General features: G+C 37.6%; 1 protein-coding gene across 1 annotated transcript; it reads right to left on the bottom strand.

Moving 5' to 3' along the window:
* Window positions 1–316: 316 nt before the first annotated feature.
* Window positions 317–14,274, bottom strand: pth3r (parathyroid hormone 3 receptor). The gene is made up of 13 exons (XM_041815998.1): window positions 14,075–14,274; window positions 9,095–9,200; window positions 7,986–8,096; window positions 7,740–7,864; window positions 6,297–6,388; window positions 5,933–6,086; window positions 4,279–4,432; window positions 4,129–4,189; window positions 3,978–4,044; window positions 3,790–3,884; window positions 3,535–3,676; window positions 2,097–2,138; window positions 317–1,995 (listed from the first exon to the last, which is right to left on the bottom strand). The coding sequence occupies exons 1-13, from the start codon at window positions 14,138–14,140 to the stop codon at window positions 1,528–1,530; spliced, it is 1,683 nt and encodes a 560-aa protein (XP_041671932.1). The 5' UTR covers window positions 14,141–14,274; the 3' UTR covers window positions 317–1,527.
* Window positions 14,275–15,602: the final 1,328 nt, after the last annotated feature.

Below are 15,602 nucleotides of genomic sequence, written 5' to 3'. Positions count from 1 at the left end.
TTATGAGATAAAATGTCAATATATGAGATAAAAGTCGAAATAATGGGATAAAAAGTCAGAATTATGAGTTAAAAAGTTGAAATCATGAGATATAGTTATAATTATGAGATAAAAGTCATAATTATGAGATTAAAAAAATAATCGAAATCATGAGCTAAAAAGTCATAATTCTATTTTTTCTAATCTCATAATTTTTAATTCTCATAAATTCATCTTTGCACCTCACAATTTCTAAATTTTATCTCAGAATTGACTTAGGACTTTTTTTCCAATACCCTAGCTTCTTCATTTTTTTTAAGTGGCAGAAATGGGCTTCTGTATCTATATAAAATGATACATCTTTAATAAAAAATGGAAAATAATTGAAATCTTTGACAGCTCAAAGAAGAACTCATCACAGGTGTATGTATGTTCACTAAGGGTTTTTTGTAGTTTTAAGTATATTTTGGTGGAACATGCTGTTTTGACTATATGTATTTATGGTAAATGTATTTTAACTTACCTTAACCTTCTTGGTTTTTATAAAGAACCAAACAATTTATGAAAAGAAAGACAAAAGTTTCCATTAACAGCTTGAATTTTGAGAGGTGTAATATGCCATAAATGTTTGGATTCACTTTTTTACAAGAAATACTTTTTTTTTTCCACAGCATATCGTTTCCTCTCAGTTCAGTTCCTTTTATTCATTTCATGTCATCTGAAATCTCAAGACATCCCAAACATATTTATTAAATTATGAGACCTATCTAACACTGTACATGCCCCACAAACACATATTAGTCATGTTTTTCCCAGACAAACACTCTTAAACATTTACAGGCTCTTTCCTGTTGTGAACACTAGTGACATCTCCTGCAGGTTTGTCCCTGAATCCACATCCACAGCAGCTCAGGAGTCTGTGGCTGAAAGCTGAGGCCTAAGGGGAGAGTGTGAAATTCTGGATGGTGTTGTCAGGGCGTTTGGGATAGAGGTCACACAGAGAGGAGCTAGAGTTTGTCCAGTGAAGGGCAAAAGGTTCGACTGTCAGCCCTCTGGGTCCTGTCAGGCTGAGTAATAGGGCAGCAGGATGGAAAAAATAAAGCTGCAGGTCTAGACAAGATGTCTGGACACTTGTGACTGTGGGAATTAATCAGACATTGACGACAAGTTTGGAAGAAAACTTTTGGAGGATGCTTTATCTGTCAGAAATGTGTCAGGGTATGCTGACAGATACACCAACAAACAACAACGAAGTTTGAGCTGGGGTGAGCTAGTCCAACAGAAAATAACTTTATATATATATATATGCATAAATGTATTAGAAAACTCTACCTTTTTAAAGCTCACATGAGGAACTTTGGGATTATGGCTATTTTGGCACCCCTTGTGTCTGAAGTATAATGACACCTGTGTCTGGAAGGCCCAGGCACTGGCTACCATTACATCATGAGGACAAAAGAACACTCCATGCAACTCAGAGAAATGATACTGAAACATTTAAGAGTCTAGTATGTGAGGCTTTCCTTATAGTTATCCTTCTAACAACAATCACAAGATGGTCTCCAGCTCTTTAAAAGACGGGCAGCTCTCTGGATCTTCCCCACCAGGACTGTCTGCTAAAGATGACTTTTGACTGCTTTTGTACTCATCGTTCCCCTTGCCACCTCTGACGTTACGGGCGGTAACTCCAGACTCCATCCCTCCTGGTTTCTTCACAGCCAGCTCCTGTTTTAGGTTAAGGGTCTCTGCATCATAGGGCATGTACCCAGGAAGGCTGTTTGGAGGTTGAAGAGAGCTGTGGCGTGGCGGCTTGCCTGACCCTCCACCTGCAGCCGAGGTGAAGGAGGGATTTCTGGGATTGGCAGCAGACAGGCTGACACTGTAGGTGGTGGTGTGAGACATCATTCCACCATAGTAGCAGCTGCCCCCTCCGCCACTGCTGGTCATCCGTGCTTTTTGTTTTAGGTCCAGGGTGAGGCTGCGTCTCAACCATGCTTTCTTTACCTCTGCCTGTACCTGAGAACAGGAAGAGGTTGACAAACAGAAACCTAAATTCCTCTGATGTTCAGACAAGGATGAAGTATGTTCCACTTTAAATCATAAAAGGGCTTCACTACCTCCCCATTGCAGAAACAGTAGATAAACGCCACAAAGAAGCCCTGGAAACAAAGAGATTTGTTAAAAAAAGCTGTGCTACAGAATAAGCTTTTGCAAATATGTGACTATTATAGCTGGAGATATACCTGCTGTTTCACCTTAAGTTCCCACATGCATCCAGTTGTTTCATTATAATTTCTATTAATATAATTGCCTATACTGGAGATATCTCTAAAGCACTAGTTCCCAGCCTGGGGCCCAGGATCCCCTTGGGGATGTGTGAAAGATCTCGGGGGGCGTAAAGCTTAGTTTGCTCTGGGGGTGTCAAAATTAGACTTGCACATATTGATAAAAATCCTGTTAAGTTAGGTCTTTATTGTCCTCAAGGAGCAATTTGGTTTGCAGCAGAAGTTCACACAAGAAATACACTTCATAAAAAATACAAAATTACATAGATGTTACACATAACTCTCAAGGATTTCATCATGAAAGGCAGGCAGTGAGATTTGATATGATACACAACAGTCCAGAGTTTTCAGTATGTGTAGTGGTAGCAGTGCCCGCAGCTTATTTAAAAACCCAACAGCTGATGGAACAAATGAACTCAGGTATCTATTAGGTAGCACAAGTAAACCTCCTGCCTGATGGCAGAAGTCTAAACTCTGCATCCAGAGGGTGCTGAGGGTCTCCCAGGATGGCCTTTGCCTTTGATAGGGCCCTCACTTGACAAACATGGCAATATCACAATATTTCCGTACCTGTTTTTGTTAACCAAATTACCAGATCACTGCAAAAGTTGAAATAGACTCAATAACAGATATCTTAAAAGAGATATATTTTAACATTAAAACCTTCCAAGAAGAACAATCTCTGGCCACTGGTAAAACACTTATATAATTTAAATAAAGCTTTTCCAGTAAAAAAAAGAGATCAGATCAGACTGATGACCAGTAGTCAACATTTTCATCTGTGCTTGGACATAACACTCCTGGTGTAGCAGTTTAATAAGTGACTGTGGTAACTTGTGACTTTTGTCTGACTGTATTTGTTGATGGGATTGTCACAGCAGTTTGCACGGTCACTTTTGGAGCTATAATGTTGGTGTTAGGATTTGAATATGTTTCCAAACTAGAACTATATGTCTCAGCTGGTTTACTGTACATGTTTGTCTCTGTGGAGTGATGATAACACATTGTGCATACACAGTTGTGGACTCAGTTCATAAGTGTGTCTAATACTTTTATGTCTCTGCCACTAAATTGATTGTTGTGCTTACCCCACCCTTACACCATCTCTACTGGTGATGAGCGTGCTCTATCTTGAGCCTATGTTTGCATTTAGTTTTGAGGACATGCACAGATTATGCTTCAAACTAGCAAAACATGTCCCTTGTGATGTCCAGTGTGCTGCAGCTTAACTTAATATCACAACATGCACATAGATAAAGAGCAGTCTCACCTGTGATGAGTTGAAGAACATCTCATAGTGCATCTGCACCTGCCACAGCAGCCCGGTCACCTCAGTGTAAGGCAGAGCCATAAACACCATGTAGTGAACCCCAAACAACGGCATGAGGACTAACGTGGACTTGAGCAGCTTACTAAAAACAAACATAAGCCTCAGCGTTTATATTCTGACTGAGTAACTTGGTGAAAAAGATAAAAAGTAATGGCCAGTTTTTTAGGCTTGTAGTTTTTGGAGGATTTAAATTACCCGTATTGCTGCCGAGGGTCTAGTTTGCCAGTGTTAGTCTCCCACAGTTTGGAGGCCAGGACCCGTATTATGTTGACGAAGAGAAGGAAATTCACCTGCAGGGATGGGAGTGTACAAGAAGAGTATAAAAGTGTCAAAATGCTTTTATTTACTTTCGTATTAAGATGTTTAAATGTATTTTTTCTCACAACTATAGCTGCCAAAATTGGAACTTGATAGATCCACTTCAGGTTTCCTGCACTAATGTCCCAACATCTGAAAGTGGAATCAGCAGAGTTGGAAAGTGATGAAGGTGTAATACAGAAAACATTAGACAGGTAAATGCATCAGATGACTTACTGTGTGTCTGCCAGTGATGCTCGTGCACTGACCCAGATCGACACAAACACAGCTGGAACACCTAAGGTCAGAGGAGGGAATAATTAGCAAACAAACAATGTCTTTCTATGGCCATAGTGACAACAAAGTACAAGGTGTGATGCTGGGTACCCCAGCCAATGATCATGAGGGCCCACAGGTAATTCTTGTCAGACAGGAAGGCCATGAAGATGAGACTGTGCAGGTATAACCCCTCCACCAGGATCCAGTAATGATTTGTCGCCAGGAAATAAAGAAAGAACGTGACAGCGACTTTACAGCCAGCCTGAGGAGACACAGAAAGATAGCACAACATCCATTAAAAATCTATCAGCTCCTTTAAAAGATACAGAAATAATTCAATTAAATCAGGTAGACTGGTGCTTTAAAAAGAAAGTTTAACATTTTGGTTAAAAAAGCTTAATGTATTAAACCACTTTAAAAAAAGAAATCACAATCAATTAAACAGTCCATCTTTGCATAAGATCAACAGATACCACATCATATCTTGATTAGTGACAAAACTAAGAAGGTCACAGTTTGCTCTTTCAAAGGTGTAGGTGCAGTTGCCTAGCAGCAACTAAAAAATCCCACCTGTTACAGCCTCAGTTGTCTGGGCCACATGCAGCTTCCCTTCTTAATTTATGTGGCCCACAAGTTAGTAAATTGTAAACTAAAGAAAACGACAAAATTTGCTATTAATAGTCATCTTTGATTACTACTGTAAGTTCAGTTCCTCTGAGAAATTATGTATAATTTATTATTTCTGTAAAACTGTTTAAAATGAATGGATAAATCATTAAAAAAAATAGAAAAGTAAGTTAAATATATAAAAAAACAGTAAATTCTTTGTTCATTACCTAAAAGTAGCTCATCATCTAATCCCAGATTAGATCCATGACCTTTTCCTTAGTTTCATTTATGAAATTTTGCTTCATCTGAAATGTTTGCAATAAAGCTATTTTCAGAATGTAACTACAAGGCTTTTTTTATAAAACGAAGTTGAATTTTTAACAAATCTAAAACTGGGAATATGTTGTATAATATATTAAATGTTTCTCACTGGCAGTTATAAACACAAGGGCAGCATTTTATTCTAATCTAATTTTAGTTAATCATTCTAATCTTTGTGTACTGACATGTCTACAGTCGCCATGGTTGGCGTTATGCAGTTCTCTACGGAGTTTACTCATCGGTAGCGGTGCACTTCAGTTTGGGGCTACGACGTCACGTGTTTTGTGTCTCTGATTGGCCCGTAAAGATGTGACGGACAGAGCGTTCATCCAATCACCCTCCATTATTTTTTTCGAAGGCTCTGCCCTTTCCCAAATGCTGTCTATGGGAGGTTTACCAGATAGATGTGTGAAACAAATCCATCTGGCGTGACAGGTTAAGAGTATCCTACAGTTCGCAACAATTAGGCTCTTTTGTAGTGAGACTAAAAGTAATGTGGCCCTCTTGGAACTAAAGTTGCCCATCCTTGTATTAAGACATTTATTGTGGCATTAAATTGAAACAAACTCAACCTTTACTCCCTTTAACTTTTACAACCACTTTCTCTAAATTATGCCTCTTTTGGATTAACCAAGGCTAGCTGATTTTGTATTCATGCTAAGCATAGCTAAACTAGAGAACTGTAGACTTTTACTTTCAAAAACATCATACTGTATCATACAACATTGACTCATAATATGTACTACTGGATTAATTTTATAACATACATGTCATACATAAAATAGTATAGTCCACCATTACCATTCTGTCATAAACTAAACAAAAAAAGTACCATCTGGGGCTTCTGTGCAGCGTAGTCCCGGTCAGTGTTGCTGTCATCAGAAATGTTGTAGAGCACAGCATCCTTCACAAAAATGCTGACAGCTCGACAGATGAAGGAGGTGAAGAGGTGAATGTGGATGTAATTGCGAGTGCAATGAAGGCGTCTGCAGACATATGAGTGTGTGGGAGAGAGAAAGAAAGAATAGATTAGGATCTTGAAGTGGAAAAAAAATCACATAAATGTCTTAAAAGGAGGCTATTTAAACAATGACACGAATAACTGACATGCCATGAAATTTCTGTTCTACAAATAATCCTTTCCCTACAAACGAAGACCTTGATTTAAATACTTTTTAAAGAATTGTGTTTCTTACTTGAAATAGCAGAGGATGGAGACTGCCACCAACAGTGATGCAAGAGAAATGGAGTAGCCAACAGTGTACATGAGATGTAGCCTCTCAAAAACCTTCAGAAATCAAACAAAAACAAACTTAAATGTTTGCTTCCTGGCAAAGTCCCAGGATGGACAACACAGGATGTCATTACATTTAGAAGTGATGAAAAAAACAGATTCAAATATGGACCATTTAAATCAGTTAGACAAAATAACATTCTTAACCAACAGAGGGTGCTATCTGCTTTTGCCTTCTCTGATTTGATAAGTAGCCGGAGAGTGCCGTAAAGGAATGGCAGAAGCAAAGTAAGATTTTAAGGTTTACTTGTCTTGTTACAAAGCAGGAGTGTTGACGCGTGGCGAGTAGAGGATGACCAAGACAAAAACAGTGTGCAAATTTTGCCAAGACAGTCTGACTGCAGACCATTCAACTCTGCCAGCCAGACTGTTAATCTGATAAGATGTCTATTTCAGGACAGAAGTACCACACTTTGCCACTATGATGTTTTGGATTTTTTTTTAAATATTCTACTTTATAAACAAAGTCTGTCAGTGACATTCATAGGGGAACCAATTACAAACAATACAGACTAAGAAACATTTCAAAATAAAACATAGAGAAAGGTCAGAGGTCCTACCAGGAATTAAATTATGTATAGACCAGTTTTAGAAGTAGTAAGTAGCTAAGCTAACATAGCTATGCAAGCTACATCATTAATGCTACTACATAAGCCAATGTAGCTAAGTAAGCTTTAGCAACATGAGCTTTAGCAAACATAGCTATGTAGAATGCAACTGGTCTTAGCTTCAGCTACATTAGCTACTGTAGCTATATTAGCTACATAGCTTATGCAGCTAACAGAGTAACGTGAGCTAAGCTTGCTGCATCAGAATGTTTTCATGGATGTCAAGCTTTTTTCATGTAAGCAGACTGTTTACTCTGCCATATTTAACATTTTGTAATCATGTTTTGCAGGTCAGGTTTTTTACTTTTAACTTTTGATACCCTAAAACAGAGGTTTAATCCGTATTTACTTTAAAAGTTTTAGCCTGTATTTCCGTTCTGAAATAGACAACTTCTCAGGTGAACAGTCTGTGAGAGTGGCCATCAGAGATGCACGCTCTGCAGCCAGACCCCTCTAAATTTTGCAAGACTGTTTTACAAAAAATGAAACATAAAATACAGAAATTTGATATTTTGCATTGTTATTGTCAGGGAATTTCAGCTAAAGATATTGACATCTTCATAAAAGTTAGAAAATTGTGACCACTGTAAAATCATACCATGAACCTAATATTGTGTTGCACATTATTATGTCTTTCACGCTTAATAATTTACAACTTGCAATCAAGGCTATAACAATTTGATTCCAAAAACATAAATCCAGCCAACCCACATCCAGACAAACACATATATACTCACCTCTTCTTGTCTCCTGTGGTTGAAGGACAAGTATGCGGTGCACTCGGTGTAGTTGGCCCATGTGCGGTTGATACTGGGAACCTGCTCCCAGTTCCCTGATGCATCGCACTGCCGATAAGCTTGGCCTAGGTTACAGGAGACACAGATACAGACAGTTTTATCACAAAAGTGTTGCAGTTCAGTAGTAAATATACAGGGTAAAGCTGCTGTAGCATTTATATTCATTAGTGTGTTAATCTCCTCTACCTCTGTGGTTAAAGTCGTAGATATACTCTGGACACGGCACTGACACCAGCTGACCTGCTCTGCTCAGAGGCCAGCAGATGATCCCGTCCCACTCTGGGTTACACTCTCCATCTTCACAAATAAGGGAGACAGCTGTAAGCTTTGTAAAAAGGTAATTTGAGCTTTTTCGATTGTCAAACTTCACTGTGGTATAAGAAAATAAGCCTAATGGCATCTTAGGAAGAGCTTTTTGCTGGTACTGGATCAAAAGAAAGACACATGACTGAGTCTGAAAAGGGGGGGCTTACTACATGTTGTCTTTTTAAGATTCTGATTCCCTCATAATGAGTACCTGGTGATACTCCACAATGTTATTTCTTGCCAATGCCCCCTATTCTAGCTGTATAGTGCACACAGTGAACCTGCAGATCGTGGTCCCCAACAGCAAGTTCCTCATATGACCGTGAAATTTAGATGGATTTAATGAAAAAGGAGCAAGTTTTCTTCGACTTTCACCTGCAGTACCCACTGGCTTGTATGGCATTATGCAGGGTATTTGTGCTGTATCTCTTAAGTGTTTGCTAATGTGTTGCAGATATGTCTGTAGAATGATTATGAGAAATAATCATTATAAAAAGGGGATAAAAACTAAATATGAAAATATTTCTTTAAACATGGTTACTGGTCTAATGTGCCCTTCTGTAGAGTCTTAAGCCGAGGGCTCTGTCACATTTAAGTCCTCCTAAAATAGACCTTGATGCAACTACTCATCAGCTTCTGCATCATATTCTGAATGAGACATGTCTCACTATTGTCTGCGCTTGAATTCATCAGTGAAATGACAGAGATACTGGTAGGCAGGATATTGGACACGTTTTGTATCTGATCCCACATATTTGACTGATGTAATATATTGTTTCTAATTATAAAACTGGACATGATAAAGGCACTGACGCCTCATGCTAACATAAATACTCACACACTTATAAGAAAAGCTTTGAATTTTCAAAAGTTTACACACGTCCCATTTACTTTAAGAGAGTTATTACACTTTTTTTGAGGCTTAACTAACTTTTCCCCAGCAGATGCAGATATTTAATGATTAAAATGCTCAAAACCAGCAGACAAACCTTTAACCAGGGCCAACTGTGCCCTGATGCTTCTCTCACACTTGGCGTGAGCACCAATCAGAACATAGATCTGCTCGTCTCGCGTGATGACATCATCAGAGTCTATCTGTAGCAGGATGGTGAGAGAGAAAAGACAAAATATTAAAGCAAAGATGAAAAAGATACCATAAAGTATTGTTTTAGGGATAAGCAAAGTCCTTTGAATTTTAAATTGTACAAACACTGGAGAACATAAAATATAACAGGTTAGATTTGGGGTTTTTTGGACATAAATTCCTATAAAATGCCACCACCAGGGGGCTCTCAATCAAACAGTAACAAAAGATGATGTATAGAGACCACTGCCTAGCTCTGACCACCTGATGCTAACCTAGCTTAACTTTAAACTGAGGACTTTATACAATAAAGCTACACTCCATAAGATGTATTTACTGAACAATGAACCACCATCCCCAGTTTGTGGCTGAATTTCAGACAACAAGGGAGAAAAGCTGTTTAAAAGTGGACTTTCTAGTTAGTCTGAAAGCATTCTGGGATCGCCTGCCAGCACAATTCAGGAAGGTCACTTTAAACAGTTTTTCTCCTTTATTATGTGATATTCATCCATGAAATGAAAAAGGTGTACTCTTAAACACGTGATATAAAGTATATTTAGATTATATCTATATAACTGTCAGCTGTCAGTTACTGTCAGTGCTTTGGTTAACATAATATTTTATGCAGAGATTAGGAAAAGTCTCTTAGATGCCTTCTTTCATTTTGGAAAAAAGTCTGTCAGCTGTCTCTCTCTCACTCAGATGATCTGTCAGTTATAAACACTGTTAGCGCTCTAATGTGCTGCCTCCAGGTGTTGTGAAATAGTTTTGTTAGGATGCGGTATGTCGCGATCCCTCATGACCCTCCCATTTTTTTTTTCTTTTTTTGCTTACAGCGGCCCAAATGGGGGCCTTCTCCTCATAACCAGCCCTGCCAAGTGAAATCACAAGTAGCTTTGTGTTCCATGAGTGCATTTCACAACATGGCAGCAAAACTAGCGTCTTAAAACTCATGTGAGGTTTGTTTGCCAGCCAGAGAGCTCATAGAGAGACAAGATGAGCCAGAAGAAGAGAAGGAATGTAGTCAAATGCAGTTTTAGTTGAACTTTTATGTGCATGTGTACATCCACTTGACATGACTACACACTCCCACTTTGCCAAAGGTCTGAAGCTAATAGTCTCAGTTTTTAAGCGTTTTCTATGAGAGCTTAACCTTTCATTAGGGTACAAGCAGCGGTGTAGTGGTGCTTGGAGAAGTGGGTATACTCTATGCCTCTGATCGATTATGGGGATGTTTTATATGTGCATGCCTTTAATCTTCCAGACATGGTTTACCATGGGGCACTGGGGTTAATTACTGATTTAAAGACCTTAACTCATCATTGTATTTCATATACACTGGCCATCACTGACTTGTAGTCTAAATCATTGGCATATCCTTATTCATAAGGCCAGACATAACACTTGTGGGATTTTATTCATGCAAAAAAGCTGAAAGCTACAGTCTTCCTTTTTTCACTCAGTCACCAGATTTGCTTTTGCTATATTCCAAAAAAAATGGTAAAAGAAGTTTCAGGTAAGCTGCTGCTGCTGCCTGGATTCTGCTGCAGTAATATTCATGTCTGGGAGAGCTGGTCTCTTTAAGATCTATTTCAAAGTAGATTGAAGGATGATGCAAATATTTGACCGATAACTTCCTGCTCTGATAAAGTAGAACCAGAGTGATTTTTCTCAGCCAGTGGCCTGGTAGTGATCGGGTTGTGGTGTGGCTAGTGGAATTGAGCTCAGTTTTCAAAAAAAAGAAAAAAACGGGTCACTCACAGTTAATTCAGTATTTAACAAAGGTGATGATCTGAAACATTTACGTGTGATAAGTATGCAAAACAAATAAGAAATCAGGAAGGGGGCAAATAGTTTTTCACAGCACTGTACCTGTGTTTACCCTGCAGTACACCACTCAGCTGCAGTGTTTTGTGTTTATTTTTTATTCACTGTGAATCATTGGTGTAGAAGATGTTGTGAACAAAGGTTGTGCAGATAATCCCTTAGTCTGACACCTCCCCTCTAAGTGAATATGTTGAAAAAATCTGTTTTTATGCTGATGATGTCTTTCTCTTTTGAGGCAACAGTAACATTTTTAGACTGTTGGCTATGCCTTCTTCATAATCTCTTCTCACTTTCTTTAAACAGACTGGAAACCTTCTTGTCAATGGATATGTGATAACTAACATTCTTGGCATGAGCCGTGAAAATAAACCGTCAATGTGTGAGCAGTGTTTCCACGATTGTAGCACAGAGAGTTACGAACAGATATCAGTCCCTGTTTGAGGAGGAGACTGTTGGCCAAAAACAATACAGACACAGTGAGCCATTCAGAAATCTGCTTATTGTTTCTTGACAGACTGCTGACACGCTTGTGTTTGCTTCTCTGTCTTTGTCTTCAGCCCTTTCTTCAAACACATGTCGACTAGTGATCAGGATACTGCCGTGTTTTCTCCCAAACATATTCTCCACCTGTACCCATGATTAACGTCAATTCTGAGAAATGTTGCCCCGTTCTTTGTACAGGGGGGTTTTGTGATGACATAAAGAGGGTGTGAGCAAAACAATTAGCCTTAGCTGTCTCTGCTCCCTTTGTCTCTTAATTCAATTGACTTTCTCAGGCTTCTGCTTCATGTAAAAGTGATTTTCAGGCTGACTGAGCAGCAGGGTGTAAGTCTGCCAGAAGATGACGCTCAGGATCGACCCGGGGAGAAGATGAAGAGATGGGGGAGATGGAGGGTCACGCCTCAGTGGGCGAAAGGTCAAAAGGGTCAGAGCTAATGGAGGTTTGTGAGGAGAGAGATGATCACAGGTGACTTGAGATAGAAGGCTTTTGTTTTGGTTTCCTTGCTGCTGTTTTGCTTGTTTAACAGGTAACAAGTTTCATCTCAGAAATGGAGAAGTCAGGTCTTTATTGCCCCTCTTATAAGATCAGACTGCTATTTTTATATGAATTTACTTTGGTCTGCGCTAGGCAGATGTGGGATTTTCCTTATGTAATCCCCAACTTTTCTGAACTTAAAAGCCATTTTTGATCATTTTATTTTGCAAACAAATTTGGAAAACATCAAAATATTATTAGACATTTAATAGTAATTATTCACTCATTGTGATTGTTTTTTATGTCCAATTAGAAATGCTTTTTTTTTTTGGACTATTTAGTGGAAGGACATTGCCATTATACAGTTCATTTGTATAGTTGTGACCAGGGCTGCCCACAAAATTAGCTGGGCCCCTGAAAAACCCAAAGAACGGGCCCCCATTTGTGATTAATTGATGACAACAGTGATTGTGTGCTGGGTCAGTAGCTTTTAACTTTTAACCCATTTTTGACACAGTTTTGCCACTTAGACACAGTTTTCGCTGCTTTTTGCCCATCTTTGCAACTTTTCCCCACATTTTTGCCACTTTTTCCTCAATTTTTGCCACTTTATACTTGTTTTGCCACATTGTCTCCATTGCTTGCCACATTTAACCCATTTTTCTACTTTTTGTCCGTTTTTGCTGCTTTTACCTCATTGTTGCTCATTTTTGACACTTTTTCCTAATTTTTGCCACTAATTTACTGCTTAACACTAATTTTTGACACTTTTCCCCCAACTAGTTTCCCCAGTTTTAACCCATGTTGCAACCTTATGGTCATTTTGCCACTTCTTTTTGTCAGTTTTAACCCATTTTTCCCCTTACTTATTTGCCTCTTTTCACATTTATGTGATTATTCTCCATTAAAGTTGTTCAAGTTTTTATCATCAACAATGGAAAGGTGTTTCTGTTTCAACAAAAGGATTTACATTTTGAAAAAGGTGATATTTGCACTACAGCATAGATTTATAAAAATCTTTTTTGTTGCTTTGATAAGAGGGATTATTATTAATTAGGTCAACAGCTTAATTTTGCACTTTACAATGGAGCATGATTTTTCTGACCTCCATCAGCCCCCATTTGGCTGGGCCCCAGAAAGCTCTTCCCTTTAACCCCCTTTAATAAATATATTTAGCAGCAGAGACGTCCAGGTACACATTATACACAGATGTAAGAATAGAATATCTTTGTACAAAAATTATTCTCATTACAATATAAATACTCTTTGAATAAAGATTTAACATGATTTCAATTAAAGAGAAAATAATGATGCTGAAATTATCATTCTGTAACACTATAAATAATCATATCAAAATTAATTTATAAGTCAAAATTATAATAATTCAATATTTTTTCAGTTGTTTAGCTAGTTGTGACAACATTTGTTTTGCAAGACTGAAACTTTTATGTTATAACTGTTATACCCCAAAATGAATTTTAGAATAGATTTAAGAAATAAAAGTAATTATTTATCAACAGATCTGTGTATTTTCTGCTCCCTCTGGTTTGTGAATGGCTGGCATGTTTCTCAAAGCCTGAGATAAATCAATGTCCAACATTCGGACTATCAAAGAGAGTCACAGACACATGAAGTTTTCTATATTTGGCCCAAAGTTCAGCTGGACGGGAGTGTTATTTCTGACTTCGGGTGATATGATAGTGCCAGATATGATGCCACTGTGTGAAAAGTTTAAATTTGGAACATAAAAAGCAACCTTTGTTGAAGTTTTCACCAGGTGAAGAGACTCAGAGAGTAACTCTGAAGCACAAATAAAGGAAAATCCTGATCAAATCCAATGAAGAAAGACCCATCCAGGTGTGTGTTTTCACATCATAAAAAAGGAAAACTGTTCATGTACTTTTTCATAATCATGCATAGTTTCTGTTTATTTACCGGGAAAGCAAAATGGAACAATGGCATCCTCAAAGGCAGGCAATAACACATTAATGAAAAAAGACAACGGCTCTTTCACCAAGTTAATTTAGTGAACAGTCAATAATCCAATCATTCAAATACCTAAGAGAAGAGGAGTATACTTACCAGTGCAGTCACTATCATCACACCGTGAAAAAGAGCCAAAGCAGCAGATCTCTGTGCAGACAGCATGACGTCTCACTGCGGACTTAAAAAAGATGTTTAATTAAAATCATCGTCCTCATGGTGCTTTAAGGTACTTGTATCCAAAAGTTATAGTTCTTCTGTGAGGATGTGCTTGATTGTTGGATCCTTTAAAAACTCCCCTCTCCGTCTGTCTTCTTGAGGCTGAGTGGACATCACTGATCAGGTTAAAGGGTCCATGAAGACTTCGGTCTACTGAAAGAGAGAGAGAGAGAGAGAGAGAGAGAAGCACTGTGAGAAGGCTGTCCTCCTTTCACTATAGTTTGTCTTTCAGAGATGGGTTGGACTTCATTGGCTGTTGCTCACTTAACTCTTTGTGCTCCCTGTCTTTCCTCCTTTAACCCATTTTTTCTTGACCCCACTGTCTGAGAAATTCTTTTATTTCACCATCCTGTTATTTTTAGGGTTAGCTCATACATCCCTGTTTTTTAAATTCTGTGGACATGTTTCTATCATTATGATATCCCACCATCATAAATAAAAGCAGTATGACTTAATGAACCAAATCCCCATGGTGAAAGACGCAAATTTCTCTTTCAGTTCTCATGCTGGATTATTTCAACACAGACCTGACTAACACTGCAGTTAATTGCAATTAGTTGACACCAATTACCTCCAGTGTTTACCATCCCAGTGTTTTGTTATAATACACAAACTGCATGGGAAATTGCCTATTTTGACTGCATGCTTCTTGTTGTTTTTGGAACCAGCTGTTCAACTTGTGTGCTGATGTTCTGCAGTGGTTGCCAATCCTAAAAAGAAACACTCAAGGGTCCTACAAAGAGTTCAGGACACATTACTTCATTTAGAAAACATTCACAATTTGTACAAAACATTATAAGTGAGTTAACATCACGCTCTGCATAGGAAACAGCGAGTACTTTGTATTTAAAATTTCACTGAAATATTAAATAGCTTTTTCCTTTTTTTTTAAAAAAAAAATCAAACAGTTATTTTAAGGACAAAAGAAGAATATGTTTGTACTTATACTACCACTACTTCAACTACAATGACCACATAAAAATTATGAAAATAAATAAACAAACTAATAAATAAACAAATGAATAAATAAAGTATACCCGGTATGCCAAGGTCATTGTTGTGCTTGGGATATTGAACTCTGAAAAATCAAAATAATCATAATTATTATTATTTGTTATATTTATAATAATAATAATGATAATAATAATAATAATTATAATAATAATAATAATAATTATAATTATAGTATTATTTATTTCACTCATTATCATCTTATTGTTTTTCTTCATTGTTATTGTTATTATTATTATTATTATTCATAGTTCATATATAAAGTCTGTCAACTGAAGTTCAGGTTAATTTGGTTAAAATTGTATATAATGATACAAATGATATATAAAATTATGTACGGTATATTTCCTTTATACTAGACGGAAGATAAAGAAATTATTTATTCTTAAAATGAATT

This window comes from Cheilinus undulatus, linkage group 20 (assembly GCF_018320785.1).
Source record: "Cheilinus undulatus linkage group 20, ASM1832078v1, whole genome shotgun sequence".
Taxonomy (NCBI): Eukaryota; Metazoa; Chordata; class Actinopteri; order Labriformes; family Labridae; genus Cheilinus; species Cheilinus undulatus.
Note: the sequence above shows the minus strand (reverse complement) of the source record. Positions and strands in the feature narration are given on the sequence as shown.

Excerpts from the sequence above, each read along its gene's own strand:
- pth3r (XM_041815998.1), bottom strand. The coding sequence starts at position 14,140 with ATGCTGTCTGCACAGAGATCTGCTGCTTTGGCTCTTTTTCACGGTGTG. Across the intron at positions 3,885-3,977 it reads CAATTTTGGCAGCTATAGTT|GTGAATTTCCTTCTCTTCGT; the intron begins GTGAGAAAAAAT and ends CCATCCCTGCAG. Across the intron at positions 2,139-3,534 it reads TGTTCTTCAACTCATCACAG|GGCTTCTTTGTGGCGTTTAT; the intron begins GTGAGACTGCTC and ends CTTTGTTTCCAG.